The sequence below is a fragment of the Henckelia pumila genome, chromosome 3, assembly GCF_033568475.1.
Source record: "Henckelia pumila isolate YLH828 chromosome 3, ASM3356847v2, whole genome shotgun sequence".
Lineage (NCBI taxonomy): Eukaryota > Viridiplantae > Streptophyta > Magnoliopsida > Lamiales > Gesneriaceae > Henckelia > Henckelia pumila.
In genome coordinates, this window is record NC_133122.1 from 181,015,878 (window position 1) to 181,031,820 (window position 15,943).

The following is a 15,943-nucleotide window of genomic DNA, read 5'->3' on the forward strand; positions in this document are numbered from 1 at the left end:
AAAATTCAGCAATCTTTCACATCTGTGGCTTACCCTCAAAGTAATGGGCAAGTGAAAGTGACAAATAGATCATTGGTGCAAGTCTTGAAGGCTAGACTTTTGAAAGCAAAAGGGAATTGGGTAGATGAGTTGCCAAGTGTCCTGTGGACGTATCGAACTACACCTAGAGAAGGAACAAAAGAAACTCCCTTCAGCTTGGTTTATGGTAATGAAGCGATGTTTCCAGTAAAGATTGGGATGGATTCGGCTAGGGTTATGTTTTACGATGGAGATAATGAGGAAAAAAGGTTTACTGATTTGGATTTGGTCGAGGAGAAGATGGAAGCTACAGCAATTCGGTTGGAAGCTTAAAAAAGTCGCATAGCTCAAGCTTATAACCGTTGAGTTGTCCAGAGAAGCTTTCAAGTGGGTGATTTGGTCTTAAAGAAGGTGCAAGAGGATCAAAGAGGGAAATTGGACCCGAAGTGGGATGATCCTTTTAAAGTCATTGAGAAGCTTAGCTCGGGAGCCTACCACTTGGAGGATACCCGTGGTAAAGCTTTGAAGAGACCCTGGAATGCCTATCATCTTAGAAAATATTATCCTTAACTTACTGATGTATCTCATTTTCAATTATCGTTTTTTAATCATTTCAAGTTCAATGAAATCAATTTTTTTTATTTTGAAGTAATAAATGATGTTTTATTATAAAAATGAATGCTGCTTTGCATGAGTTCCTAGATTTTGTGAACTCTAAGAATATGTTATCCGGAGCATGAAATTCATGTTTTTCCTACTAAGGCTATAACCTAGTAGATGAGTTAGAGGGTTGGAGCATGAAATCATATTTTTCTTACTAAGGTTATAACCTAGTAGAGAAGTTAGAAGGTTGGAGTTTATGTTTTTCCTACTAAGGTTATAACCTAGTAGATGAGTTAGAGGGTTGGAGGTTGAAGTTTATGTTTTTTCTAATAAGGTTATAACCTAGTAGATGAGTTAGAAGGTTGAAGTTTATGTTTTCCTACTGAGGTTGTAACATAGTAGAGGAGTTACAGGGTTGGATGTTGGAGTTCATGTTTTTTCTACTAAGGCCATAACCTAGTAGAGGAGTTAGTGTGTTGGAATTTGGAGTTTATGTTTTTCCTACTAAGGTTATAACCTAGTAGAGGAGTTCGAGGGTTGGAGGTTGGAGTTTATTTTTTTCCTACTACAGGGTTATAACCTAGTAGAGGAGTTAGAAGGTTGAAGGTTGGAGTTTATGTTTTTCCTACTAAAGTTATAACCTAGTAGAAAAGTTAGAGGGTTGGAGGTTGAAGTTACCTGATTGGAGGTTGGAGTTCATGTTTTTCCTACTAAGGTCATAACCTAGTAGAGGAGTTAGTGAGTTGGAGGTTGGAGTTTATGTTTTTCCCACTAAAGTGATAACCTAGTAGAGGAGTTAGTGGGTTGGAGGTTGGAGTTTATGTTTTTTTCTACTAAGGTTATAACCTAGCAGAGGAGTTAAGGGGTTGGATATTGTATTTTATGTTTTTTCTACTAAGGTTATAACCTAGTAGAGGAGTTAGAGGGTTGGAGGTTGAAGTTTATTTTTTTCCTATTACGGGGTTATAACCTAGTAGAGGAGTTAGAGGGTTGAAGGTTGGAATTTATGTTTTTTCTACTAAGGTTATAACTAGGGGTGGAATCGGGTCGGGACCCGTCCCGTAACCCCTTTACCCGATTCCCGTCCCGATAGAAATTGCGATTTTTTTTCTCCCGATCCCGCACCCGAGAAGTGTCGGGACCCGAATGTTCGGGATCCCGAATATTTGGGATCCCGTCGGGTTGGGAAAGGGTAATCCCGAACAATATTTTTTTAAAAAAAAATTCTATGAAAATATTTTTTAAAAAAAATTATGAAGAAAATCAAACAATTTCTTAGTACATTACAAATAAATTAAAATATCTTTGTAAATAACCATTAAAAAACTAAAACATCTTCTTAGTACATTACAAATAAATTAAAACAACTACTTGATTAATACAAAAAAAACATATAATTATTCATAATAATAAAAAAACAAAATAAAAATTTATAACTCAATGTTAATATTAAAAAAGATAAATATAAAAAAATTATATGGTAGATAATTATAAAACATTAATATTAAAACATAAAATTATAAAAAAATTATTATTTTTAATTAAAAAATATTATTAAAAAAATATTATTTTTATATTCGGATCGGGTCGGAAATCCCGTCGGGAAGAGTTTCCTATCCCGATCCCGATCCCGAAATTGATCGGGTCGAGAAAAGTTCGGGACGGGAAAAATTTGGGATGCGAACGGGTTGAGAATCGAGAAGGGTCGGGATTTATGTAAAATTTGTCAGCCCTAGTTATAACCTAGTAGAGGAATTAGAGGGTTGGAGGTTGAAGTTTATGTTTTTCCTACTAAGCTTGTAACCTAGCAGAGGAGTTACAGGATTGGAGGTTGGAGTTCATGTTTTTCCTACTAAGGTCATAACCTAGTAGAGGAGTTAGTGGGTTGGAGGTTGAAATCATATTTTTCCAACTAAGGTCATAACCTAGTAAAGGAGTTAGTGGGCGGGAGGTTGAAATCATATTTTTCGTACTAAGGTCATAACTTAATAGAGGAGTTAGTGGGTTGGAGGTTGGAATATATGTTTTTTCTACTAAGGTTATAACCTAGTAGAGAAGTTAATGAGTTGGATGTTGAATTTTATGTTTTTTTCTACCAAGGTTATAACCTAATAGAGGAGTTAAGGGGTTGGATGTTGAATTTTATGTTTTTTCTACTAAGGTCATACCTAGTAGAGGATTTAGTGGGTTTGGAGGTTGGAGTTTATGTTTTTCATACTAAAGTCATAACCTAGTAGAGGAGTTAAGGGGTTGGAGCATAAAATCATAATTTTTCCTATTAAGGTGATAACCTAGTAGAAGAGTTAAGGGGTTGGATGTTGAATTAATGTTAGAGTATGTGGTGTGTCATGTGGAAATTAAAAATTGTAAATGAAAGAAAATTTATACATGCAAGAAAAGCAAGAAAAAAATTTCACACGTCCATGAATATAGCGGCGCAACATCATGAAACATAAAAGTCATTATGTGCATGTCAAAAGTAAAGATGGGAAATAAAATAGTATTCGCCGTGACAAAATAACTGCCTGAAAGCTGAACAGGCTTTCAAATATAAATATATATAAATATATAAAATTTATAAATTGATTTTTGAGATATTTGAATTGAGTGTGAAATACATAAAAAAAAATTGTTTGGGTTTTTTGTTATAGTGGAGAGTTGGATGAATTTTTTTTGTTTTTAATATGATGATGATGTGACAGGGTACGAAGCACGAATGTTGGATTTTTGTTGTTGTGGACGCCCTAAAAGATCTCTGTTTTTTATACTTTGCAAGAAAATCAGGTGCCAAATAATCAATTTCTTGTGACTTAAAAATTTCTAGCCAAATTGGGACCAAAATTAGAAAAATGCGGAAATGGATTAAAACTCATCTATAATAATTTAGTGGATTAAAACACACACACATAAATAATTGAGCATCTCTATGAGATCTATAATTAAAAAATAATATTGTTTTCTCATCACATACGTGACAAAATAATTTCGATTTGAAATTTGGAGTAAGACTATGCTCCAGCAGGTCTGGTGGAACACAACCCTTGGATCAAGGAGGCCCACATGAAATCATGTGGGTCCCACATGATTTTTGAAAAAGCATGAAAAACGAGGAGCTCGATAAATTAGATTTTCCCGGCAACACGTGAAGCATACCACACCAAAGCTGTGATCCAAACAGATATAGCATTTGCTTAATCTTGTTGTATAATTGATATATATTTCTTTTCATGATTAAAGTTGCATTTGTTTAATCTTGTTGTATACTTTATATATATTTCTTTTCATTAAAGTTGCATTTGTTTAATCTTGTTGTGTATAACCTCTTTCTATCAACTTTGACTATTGGAACTGGTTTTGCGATTTTGTGGCGATAATCGTTTGCGGAGGTAATTTTTTTTTCTCCTATTGCGATTGAATTCTCCGTATTTATGCTTTATGTGGTGGTTCCTGTTCAGGAATCTTGAAAAGTTGCGAAATTTTACTTTGCGTTTGGTTATTTTGCACCTTTTGTTTAAATAATTTTAACTTAGTTCGTTGCTTTGGTTTAACTTTGGAGCGGAGTGTAGAGTCGAAGAGATTTCCCAAAAATAATGTAGATGGTGTGTTTGGAGCGGAGGAACCCGTGATTCCGATTTCCGAATCCATCATGTTACATTGGATTTTTTTTTTCCCTTTTGAGTTTGTGGATGATTCTAATGGAAATCGAGCTCTAATTCGCTATTCAAATTTGAGACCTCTAAGTCAAACTGAATCTAAGAGTGTATTTGGATCTATGTATTTTTTTTTGAAGCTAAATATATTAGTAACACTCTTATGAGACGGTCTCATTCGTGAGACGGGTCAATCCTACCCATACTTATAATAATAAGTAATGCTTTAATATTTTTTAATTGATAACCCATATAAGAGACTCGTATCAAAAAATGACCTTTGAGACCGTCTAATAGAAGTTTTGTCAATATATTAACCATTAAAGGATAGACATATCCACCATTACAAACTCACCGAGCCCCCAGGCTATTGAATCAACAAATTCTATGTATTTTAAATTACTAGTAAAAATGAGTTATTAGTAACATTCTTGTGAGACGGTCTCATCCGTGAGACGGTCTTATCTGTGAGACGGGTCAATCCTACCCATATTTATAATAATAAGTAATACTTTTGACATAAAATGTAATACTTTTTAATAGATAACCCATATAAGAAACCTGTCTAAAAAAAATGACATTTGAGACCGTCGTATAGAAGCTTTTTTCAATATATTAACCATTAAAGGATAGACATATCCACCATTACAAACTCACCGAGCCCCCAGGGTATTGAATCAAACAAATTCTATGTATTTTAAATTACTAGTAAAAATGAGGTACATGGAAAATGTATTAGATATAACATAGAATCAAAAACAAATTTAAATTTATTCACATTTAAAATAAAAGTAAAATAAGTAATGATTAAAATTTTGAATAATCTTTTGTTTTATTTTTTTTAAGATATAGTAAATTTCTAATAATTGATAAAATCTTATATTTGAGTCTTAAATTTATTTAGATAAATGTGGATTACATTTTGACATTTATTTTTGGAAAAATTGCTTTTTTGATTTTATAAATTTCTCTATTTACAATTCCGATGTTCTATGTTATAAGATTTTAGTTTTAGTTAGATTTCAGTTTTAGTCTGTTGTATTTGTGTGTGTTTTTTTGACGATTTTAGTCTTTTTTTCAATGTGACGCTGATGTGACATTTTTGCAGCGCTGACGTGTATAGTGTTGCATCAGCATTTTCGATGAAAAATAACTAATATTGCCAAAAATCGAAACACACAAAGACTAAACTGAAACTGAAATTTCGATATCGCTGAAAACCCTCTATAACTTTTAAGTCAGTGTGTTTTCAAATTTGAACATAAACAACCATGAAAACACGTACAAATTAGGGGATGAATGTTCAAATTTTAAAACATGTGGATGTATGTGCTCAAGTTGAAAATGCAAGTAGTTAATAGGTAATTCGTTTTTCATAAGGGATTTTTAGTAATCTTCGGATTTCACAGGGGTATGTATGCAGTTATCACATATGAAAATATAGCGCCAAAATCATAACGTGCAAAAATTAACGGACCAAAATTGTAATTTTTCTTTATTTTTCCATAATTATCTTTGGCTTATTTATATTGATGAATATAATATTTAATTTTTTTTAATTCCATATTATCCATAAAATTTATATTATATTTTCCCTTAATTTTTTACACCTATTTTCCACCAAATGTCATGCAATAATTTATCGGCAAAAAGTTGCTTCTCTAATAACATTTTTTCTTTCTATTCACACTTTTAATGATATAATTAAATATACATGATTTTATTTTAATAATTTCAAGTGAAAATATTTTTTATTTTTCAAACATATATTCACTTTATATATCAAATTTTAGATTTTTAAAGCATTATGTAGAAAATCTCCATACAACTAATCGAAAGAATACACAATTTAAGGGCAAAATAAAAAATCCACAGTGAAAAGCGTAGTCATTTTATTTACACTTTTATAGTTATAATACAATAAATATATAATATCTTTAATAATTTTAATGAATACATATTTTTATTTTGCCAACATCTAATCATTTTTATGTTTATTGTTTTTAGATTATCCTAAGAATTATGTTTCAATAAAATGTTATATCTCTAATGTATTTTTATTATCAAATATCTATTCAATTTTGACGTATTCACATTTTCTTATAACTATGTGGTAACCAAATTTTATTTTTTATTAGATTTTTTTTAAAAAAACCACTTTGATACTCATGTGTTTTAAATTTTGTTTTCTTAAATTCATAGAAAAGAATTCAAACCAATTTAAGGTAAATTTTTATAATTAAATAAGAGGCGAATTGACACAATATATTTTTAATAACAAAAAAACTATATGAAAATAATAATTTATTACTTGATTGCACTTATATTGTAATAGTATATGATTAACTTTATAAATTCAATACTATATTTGAAAAACTAATTAAAATGATGTGTTAAATACTTCAAAAAATATTATATTATTTTTTATTTTCTTTATATTATAACATGCTTTTATTAGCATATGAAATTATGAAACTTATTCTTGATAATATTTATGTTCATGATGTTCTATATCCATATATTATATTAAACACAACTTTTGTAAAAGTGTAAATATTGATTAAAAATTTTAAATGATCAGTTATTTTTATTGTTATAGTGCAAAAAGTATGTGAATTCTTTCCGTTGCTATATTTGTTACAATCTACATGTAATTCGTCTTCGAATTCATTAGGTAGAAGTTATCATACTAAAAATAATTGTATTTTTATTAGTATCTTACTATTATATTATCATAATCACAACAGTTTTTTTTCTTTTACCTCATAATTCTTTATTTTTCAAGATAAAAATCTATTACTAACAATACCCATAAATATTAATATTAAAAATAAAAATGATTTACTTAGAACATAATCCACAAGAGTTTTTTTGCTTCTTAATTTACCTCTTGCTTTTACATTTTTCAAGACAAAAAATAATAATGATTCATTTGTAAAATTCAAAAATAGTTCATAAGAAAAAATAGATAGTAGAAATGCATTATTTTATAATTTTCTTCTCATTATTTTTTTTAAGAATGAATTTAAGAATATGATGACAACCAGTAAAATGTTGTATTCAATGTGTAAAATAAATAAATAAATGCACCAATAAAATGAATAAGCAACACATTGATTTCTACAAATTTCTTATCCCAAATTTGACCCTAACTAAATTTTACACCGTTTTTTCACTCATGCCCATACAATTAATATCAATCATTCATATTTTTTGGATAATGTAGTAAATACACAATGCAAAAACTTTGCACTCTAATCATACTTTTATAGTAGAAATAAAAATAAAAATAGATTTTATAGTAGAAATAGATTTAGCTTGCTTGGATTGAAAAAATTCAAGTGATTTTTAACCATTCCATATCAAGTTTTAAAAAAAAAAAATCATTCCATATTGTTATAATTCAAACACCAGAATAAAACCAATACCGTAAACAAGTTTCACAGCATCAATCAAGAACAAGAACATGAAAACAGGAAACGCAAAAGGATTTACTTGGTTCGGATTATCAACCAATCCTACATCCAAGGTTCTGGGATTCACCCATATGAATTCACTATGAATCAATCAATGTTCAATCGTTACAATCCCCTTTCAATCACAACACACGAATAATCAGAAAGAACGAAACAAAAACAAAGCTCAACACTACACTAGAATCAATTCTTGATACTCATAGCTCAGCTGATAGCTAACTCCAGAAATGATCCTTGAATCAAGGTGAGCGGCTGTTGTTTTTCTTGGGATACGATTGAGAGAGATGATGAAGAAATCTGCCGAGAATTGCTTCGTGTATCGTTGTGTCTGTTTATCTCAAAAAAAACCCTTTTAAACCAGCTTAACCGCCAAGCAACTAACTTAATGACCAATTATAACCATTTGGATCAATATTAGTCTTCAAGATACATCTTATCCGTTGATCACCAACTAATTCAAGTCAACTATAGTCTTCACAAATCTCCACCTTTGACTGAATTGATTGCACATAATAAATCCAGCTGAGATCCCATAAACATGAAGTTACTTTACTCCATCATGTTGAGCATACTCAATGCATGCTCAAATTTGCTCACTGCTACTACTTTTGTTAATATATCAGCAGGATTGATTATAGTATCTATCTTCTGGACTTTAACCAAACCCTTAGAAATAATGTCTCTTACAAAATGCAATCTCACATCTATGTGTTTTGTCCTTTCATGAAAAACTGAATTCTTGGACAAGTGTATTGCACTTTGTGAGTCACAGAAAATGGTGACACATTTCTGTTCCAAACCCATTTCAGTGACAAAGCCAGTAATCCACAAGCCTTCTTTTACTGCTTCAGTTAGGCTAATATACTCTGCTTCAGTGGTGGATAACGCAACCACACTTTGCAAGTTAGATTTCCAGCTTACAACATTACCTCCAAGAGTAAACACATAACCAGAAATTGACCTCCTTCTGTCTAGATCAGCTGCATAATCTGAGTCACAATACCCCATGACTTCACACGTGTTTGAGATTGATTTTGAGTATTTTAGCTTTAAATTCTTCGTCCCTTTTATGTATCTCAGCAGCCACTGTACAGCTTTCCAATGTTCCCTACTTGGTTTACTCATGAATCTGCTTACAAGACCCAAGGCATATGTAATATCTGGTCGAGTAGAAACCATCATATACATTATACTACCAACTGCATTAGAGTACGGAATATTCTTCATATGAATAGCTTCTAATTCTTCTTGATCTCCTGAAACTGCCTTCAATTTAAAATGAGCACCAATAGGTGTGCTCACTTCCTTTGCCACTGCCATATTGAATAGATTCAAAACTTTGTCTATGTACTTCTCTTGTGACAGAGTCAAAGTTCTATGCTTTCTATCTCTTCTTATTTCAACTCCTAAGATCTGTTTAGCAGCACCAAGATCTTTCATTTCAAACTCAGTGTTAAGTTGATACTTTAACTTCTGAATTTCCTTTAGATCTTTACATGCTATAAGCATGTCATCTACATAGATCAATAGGTATATGAAACACTGATCATATAGCTTCCTGTAGTACACACAACTATCAAATTTTGATCTAACATATTTTTGCTGTAGCATGAAATCATCAAAACGTTTATACCACTGCCTGGGTGACTGCTTCAAGCCATAAAGAGATTTTTTCAGCAGACACACTTTTCCAGCCTGAGGATCTATCTCAAAACCCTTTGGTTGAGTCATCAAAATCTCTTCTTCAAGATTTCCGTGTAAGAAAGCTGTTTTTACATCCAATTGTTCAAGTTCTAAGTCTTGAATTGCTGTTATGGCCAATAGGATTCGAATAGAGGAATGTTTAACTACTGGAGAAAAGACTTCATGGTAGTCAATTCCTTCTATTTGTGAGAATCCCTTAGCCACTAATCTTGCCTTGTACCTGGGTTCTTCAACTCCTGGAATTCCAGATTTCTTCTTAAATATCCATTTGCAACCTATCACTCTTTTATCCTTTGGCTTGTTTACTAATATCCAAGTGTTGTTCTTGATTAGTGATTGGAATTCATCTTTCATAGCTCTCAACCATTTTGCACTGTACTTGCTTCTCATTGCCTCTTCATAGGTTGATGGTTCTTGCTGATCCATTAATTCTGCTACATTGAGAGCAAAAGCTGTAAATTCGGATGATGCAAACCTTGATGGTAATCTGATATCCCTTCTGACCCTATCTCTTGTGAGCATATAATCCTCCAGATGCTGGTCCTTATCAAGGTCTTCACATTGTTCATCTCTGTTTGCATCTAGCATGTCAGTATCTCGATGGGTTAACTGAGTTCCAGAATGTTTAATATCAGAGAGATTTTCTGGCAGATTATAATCAGCTCCACCTTCTTCCTTATCCTCATTGCTGCAACTTTGAAGTTGTTCCGTGTCACTCAAAGTCTGCTCAGCTAGTTTAGAGCTGGCTGAGTCTAGCACATTTATATTAGTTTTGTAAAACTCAGTTTCATTAAAAACCACATCTCTACTGATAACACATTTAAGTTCATCTAAAAGCCAGACTTTGTAGCCCTTAATTCCAGTTGGATAACCAAGAAAAATTCCCTTCTTTGCTCTAGGATTTAGTTTACCTTGGTTAGCATGAATGTATACAACACAGCCAAAGATTCTTAGATGTTTATAATTTGGTTTTGAGCCTGACCACATAAATTCAGGAACCATAAGGTCAATGGCAGAAGAAGGTGATAGATTAATCAAGTAACAGGCTGTTGAAGCTGCCTCTGCCCAAAATTTTGGTGGCAGTCCACTCTCACTAAGCATACATCTCACCTTATTCATGATGGTCCTATTCATGCGTTCTGCAACTCCATTTTGTTGTGGTGTGTATGTACAAGTTTTATGTCTAGTAATGCCATACTTAGAACAAAACTCATCAAACTGATGGTTGCAAAACTCTAATCCATTATCTGTTCTAAATGTCTTAACTTTATTTCCAGATTGGTTCTCAACTAAGGTTTTCCATTCTACAAACTTACTAAACGCTTGATCCTTAGTTTTCAAGAAATAGATCCAAACCTTTCTAGAATAATCATCAATTAAAGAAAGAAAATATTGACATTTTGATAATGATTGAGGTACCTTAGGAGATCCCCAAAGGTCGGCATGAATGTAGTCCAACGGTGATTTAGTCTTGTGAGTTGCTGTGCTAAATCTTAGCTTATGAGATTTGCCAAGGACGCAATTCTCACAGAAATCCAGGTTACTGATTTGTTTGGACCCCAGTAGATTTTGTTTGCACAGTTCTTGCAGACCTTTTAGGCTCATATGACCGAGCCTTTGATGCCATAGAAGAGTATCATTCTTATCTGATATAGATACATTGATTTCAGAAGATAGGGTAGATCCTAGAAGAATATATAGACCTTGCTTCAGAGTTGCCTTCATAATAACCAGTGAACCCTTTATCACTTTGAGAGTACCTCCTTGTGCTTTATAGCTCAGTCCCTTTTGATCCAATGTACCTAAAGATATCAAATTCCTCTTTAGGTCAGGAATGTATCTTACCTCAGATAAGGCCTTTACAGAACCATCCCATATTTTTAGCTTGATTGATCCAACACCTTGGATTTTACAGGATTCATTATTTCCCAGTAACACATAACCAGTGTGTGACTCCTGAAAATCTGAGAACCAGTCTCTTCTTGGGGACATATGATAAGTACATCCCGAGTCTAGAATCCATTCTTCCTTGGGGTCATTTGTTGAGATGGTTAAAACTTCAGCATCCTCATATCCCTGTAGCACATTTGCAGTGTCAGTGGCTGTGGATGTTTCCTGTCCTTGATTTATTTTCCTTAGAGGGCAAAATCTTCTTATGTGTCCCTCTTTCTTGCAGGACCAACATGTCCTTTTTGGTCTTGATTTGGATCTTGACCTCGATCTCCATCTATTATTCGAGTCTTTCCTCTCAACTGATCTCCCTCTCACATTTAGACCTTCACCAATAGGCTTTTGGAGTCTACCATTTGCTCTCAAATCTAATTCTTTAGAATATGCTGCCCCTGTCACTTCTTCAAGTGTGAGTGTTTCCCTGCCATATTTCAATGTATCTCTTAGTTGATCATAGGCTTTTGGCAGAGAATTCAACAAGAAGATTGCTTGATCTTCTTCATCAATCTGTACATCCATGTTCTCAAGATCTGAAAGCAGCTTAGTAAACTCATCAATGTTTTCATCTATGGTCTTACTTTCATCCATCTTGTAGCTGTAGAATTTTTGTTTTAGATATATCCGATTGGGCAGTGCCTTTGTCATGTATAGTTGTTCAAGTTTCAGCCACATATCAGCGGCACTTTTCTCTCTTACAACCTTTCTTAGAATTTGATCACTTAAACTAAGAATGATTGTGTTCCTTGCTTTCTTCAGAATTTCTGCCTTGTTTTCTTTGGTGTCTGGAATCTTGGTTTCACCCAGTATAGCATCATCTAGACCTAGATTGCCAAGGTGAGCCAACATCTTCTCCCTCCACAGATTAAAATCATTCTTCCCATCAAATTTCTCCACCTCAAACCTTGATGTTGGCATTGCTAAAGAATGCCCTTGATTCGAAGACATCCTTCTCAAACGAATTCACAAAGAACAAAGTAAAGATCACCGGGATTCAACTGTAGAGTAGAAGACTGAACCACCCAATCACTTTTACGCCCCAAGATCTTAATCTTGAGGCTCTGATACCACTTGTTATAATTCAAACACCAGAATAAAACCAATACCATAAACAAGTTTCACAGCATCAATCAAGAACAAGAACATGAAAACAGGAAACGCAAAAGGATTTACTTGGTTCGGATTATCAACCAATCCTACATCCAAGGTTCTGGGATTCACCCATATGAATTCACTATGAATCAATCAACGTTCAATCGTTACAATCCCCTTTCAATCACAACACACGAATAATCAGAAAGAACGAAACAAAAACAAAGCTCAACACTACACTAGAATCAATTCTTGATACTCATAGCTCAGCTGATAGCTAACTCCAGAAATGATCCTTGAATCAAGGTGAGCGGCTGTTGTTTTTCTTGGGATACGATTGAGAGAGATGATGAAGAAATCTGCCGAGAGTTGCTTCGTGTATCGTTGTGTCTGTTTATCTCAAAAAAAACTCTATTAAACCAGCTTAACCGCCAAGCAACTAACTTAATGACCAATTATAACCATTTGGATCAATATTAGTCTTCAAGATACATCTTATTCGTTGATCACCAACTAATTCAAGTCAACTCTAGTCTTCACACATATCAAGTTCAATAATTTCCGTAAGTCGTTTGTTGGGGATTTCAAGTAAATCTAAAATGATTGTCATTTGAATCCATTTCTCAAATCCTTTCCTCCAAATCAACTCCAACAATCCAAGCTCAACTGAAAAGCCAAGTGGTATCACATGTACGTATTTTGATTTCATCGTGGTTATGACAAAAGTTGTTGCCTGGAATCTGCTATCCTCTGAAAAATTATCTGTTTCCATTCTCCGTTTCATTGGGGTTTCTTTTCTGTTTCTGTTTTTAATGGAGGGAGGCCAATAAATTTTATGAATTAGCATTCACGAGCCAGAATCAAGCTTTTGATTCAGGGGAGTAAACTTTTTGTATAATATTAATGTGAAATTGCCCAAAAAAAGTTAAGATTTGTGGATAATTACTTGAAGACTGTCCTTCTTTATGCTTGAGAAGAGGACGACACATTCCGCCTCTTTCGGTTCCTCGCAGAATTTGATATGAATTCTTTTCTCTCGATCATTTTATATCTCAGTATATCAGTGGATGAACTTTCCTGATAATTGTTGAGAATTATGCTTGGAACGGTATAATGTTTAAATTCCATTGGCAGGCAATATTTGCAGTTTCATAGGTTTGGCAAAAAATTGAAATGGAGAACGAGAAGGAAAGTCTTGTTGACAGATTGTTTGGCAGTTCTGTAGGCTACATGCGGAGATTTCTTTTTCGTGTGCTTTCTGTGGGTCCAATTCCAAATCACCTAGCCTTTATTTTAGATGGCAATCGAAGATATGCCAAGAAGTGGGATCTTGGAAAAGGAATGGGCCATAGAGCTGGCTTTCTGTCTCTCATGTCATTGATGAAGTACTGCTACGAATTGGGTGTGAAATACGTGACCATATACGCGTTTAGCATTGACAATTTCAGAAGAAGGCCTGACGAAGTTCAGGGTGTGATGGATTTGATGCTCGAGAAAATTGAAGGTTTGCTCAAGGAAGAAAGTATAGTGAACCAATATGGGGTGAGGGTATATTTTATTGGGGACTTGAACCTTTTAAGTGACACTGTAAGACTTGCTGCTGAAAAGGCCATGAAAGCCACTTCCAATAATGACAAAAGCATTCTCCTTATTTGTGTGGCCTATACTTCAACTGATGAAATTGTGCACGCCGCTCAAGAATCTTGCGAACATAAGTGGCATGAGATTCACTCTGTGATGAAACCGAATGATGCTCAAAATGGTGCAGTGGGTGAAGAAGAGCGTGGGGAAAACTATGATATAAAGCTTGCAGATATCGAAAGAAACATGTACATGGGAGTGGCACCTGATCCTGATATCTTGATCCGTTCCTCAGGCGAGACTCGATTGAGCAATTTTCTGCTTTGGCAGACTTCAAACTGCCTTTTGTATTCCCCCAAAGCATTATGGCCGGAGGTTGGCTTGTGGCATTTAGTGTGGGCTGTACTGAACTTCCAGAGAGTCCATACTGAACTGGAGAAGGGAATGAAGCAACTGTAATATTTCTCTGCACCTCAGTGCTCTTGTTGGAGAAACTGGCATATGATATACATGATGTACTTGATGCATAATTATCCTCATTGACTCTGCTGTATGGAAGAATGCTAAACCTTTCATTGATTGGCTCCAGAATGCTGACTCAGAAAGTGAGGAGGAATAAAATGTTTGTTTCTTTTATCAGGTAATCGTCATTGTTGGTTTCACTTCTGAACCTTGTCACATTTTGTTTGTCTCTCTGCCCATAATTATGTGGACTGTCATGTGTTTTGTGTTTTGTTCCATTTGGACAATCTTTATCCGAATTGTCATTTATATCAGTTGAGTTTTTATCACAGTAGCACGTTACAATGGAATTTACTTAAAAGGCACATTATGTAGTAGTAAGCACCACTTTCTTGGGAACAATTCTTCCCTCTTCACAAGACATTTGACCATAGCTTCGACAATGCTCCTTAGTGTTTAAGGGTGCCTCTGAAGTCATCTCATTTATACAACTATGGCTGAGTGACCAGAGACGGAGCTAGAGTGGGGGCGGTGGGGGCCGTCACCCTTGCCCCCCCTCAATTTTTCCAAATTTTGTGTGTGTATATATATATATATACTTATATAATTAAGTAAATAAAAAACAATTAAAAATGAGGTTTTTTTATATTTGTGAGATCAATGTATATTTTTCATTCATCCTGCAAGAACAAACTCTGATACAAAAATTCACATAATATGAATCACATTTAATTGCAAAAATTTTGAAACAAATGTATTCCACGATTTAACAAATAAAAAATAATTACCTTTAGATAAGTATTTATATTTTTTAATTTGATTTCTTGTACGATCATCAATTTTTGAATGTATCAAATTACTAAAATTATAATCACTATTCTAAAAAAATGAAACATAATATATATGTTAGTATGTCATAGATATATTAATAATTTAACTATTTCAATTTTAATTTCATAGAGCGTGGAGTTTTAGGTGTTAAATTTGTAATTAAATATGAAATATTAATGTTTTAATATTTATTCGTTGATATTACACTTATGCATATTTTGTTCAAAATTTCATAATAAATTTAATCACTATTTATTTTGAAATTATATAAAAAAATCGAGTATTGTAATTTATCTAAATATAATATACATGTAAATAAAAAAATTACATATTATTTTAATTTTTAATCTGCATGTTAAATATTTTCTTTGCAATGATTAAAGTTTTAATTTTAGCATTTAAATATTGAAAAACTTTGAAATAGTTGTTTTTAACTTTTACATAATTTAATATGAAACCACATGTTTACTTTTTATTTTAAATTTCATTATAATAAATTCAGTTTTTTTTCAAAATTTTAATAAACTTTTATCAATGATATGAACCAAAAAATTATTTTTTTATATTATTATGTATATA

At 32.9% G+C, this 15,943-nt stretch overlaps 1 protein-coding gene across 5 annotated transcripts; it reads left to right on the plus strand.

The window, feature by feature from the left end:
- Window positions 1–3,957: 3,957 nt before the first annotated feature.
- LOC140891349 (dehydrodolichyl diphosphate synthase 6-like) lies at window positions 3,958–14,861 on the plus strand. 5 transcript variants are annotated; one of them, XM_073299802.1, is made up of 2 exons: window positions 3,958–4,007; window positions 13,625–14,861. In XM_073299802.1, exon 2 carries the CDS (start codon window positions 13,664–13,666, stop codon window positions 14,528–14,530), a length of 867 nt encoding a protein of 288 aa, XP_073155903.1. In that variant the 5' UTR covers window positions 3,958–4,007; window positions 13,625–13,663; the 3' UTR covers window positions 14,531–14,861. The 5 variants fall into 5 exon arrangements, with proteins under 5 accessions (XP_073155903.1, XP_073155904.1, XP_073155902.1 ...); XM_073299803.1 differs by having other exon boundaries at window positions 3,969–4,007; window positions 13,638–14,861; XM_073299801.1 differs by lacking the exon at window positions 3,958–4,007 and adding an exon at window positions 13,061–13,180.
- The last annotated feature ends 1,082 nt before the right edge of the window (window positions 14,862–15,943 follow it).

Coding starts and splice junctions, on each gene's coding strand:
- LOC140891349 (XM_073299802.1), top strand. CDS start 13,664: ATGGAGAACGAGAAGGAAAGTCTTGTTGACAGATTGTTTGGCAGTTCT.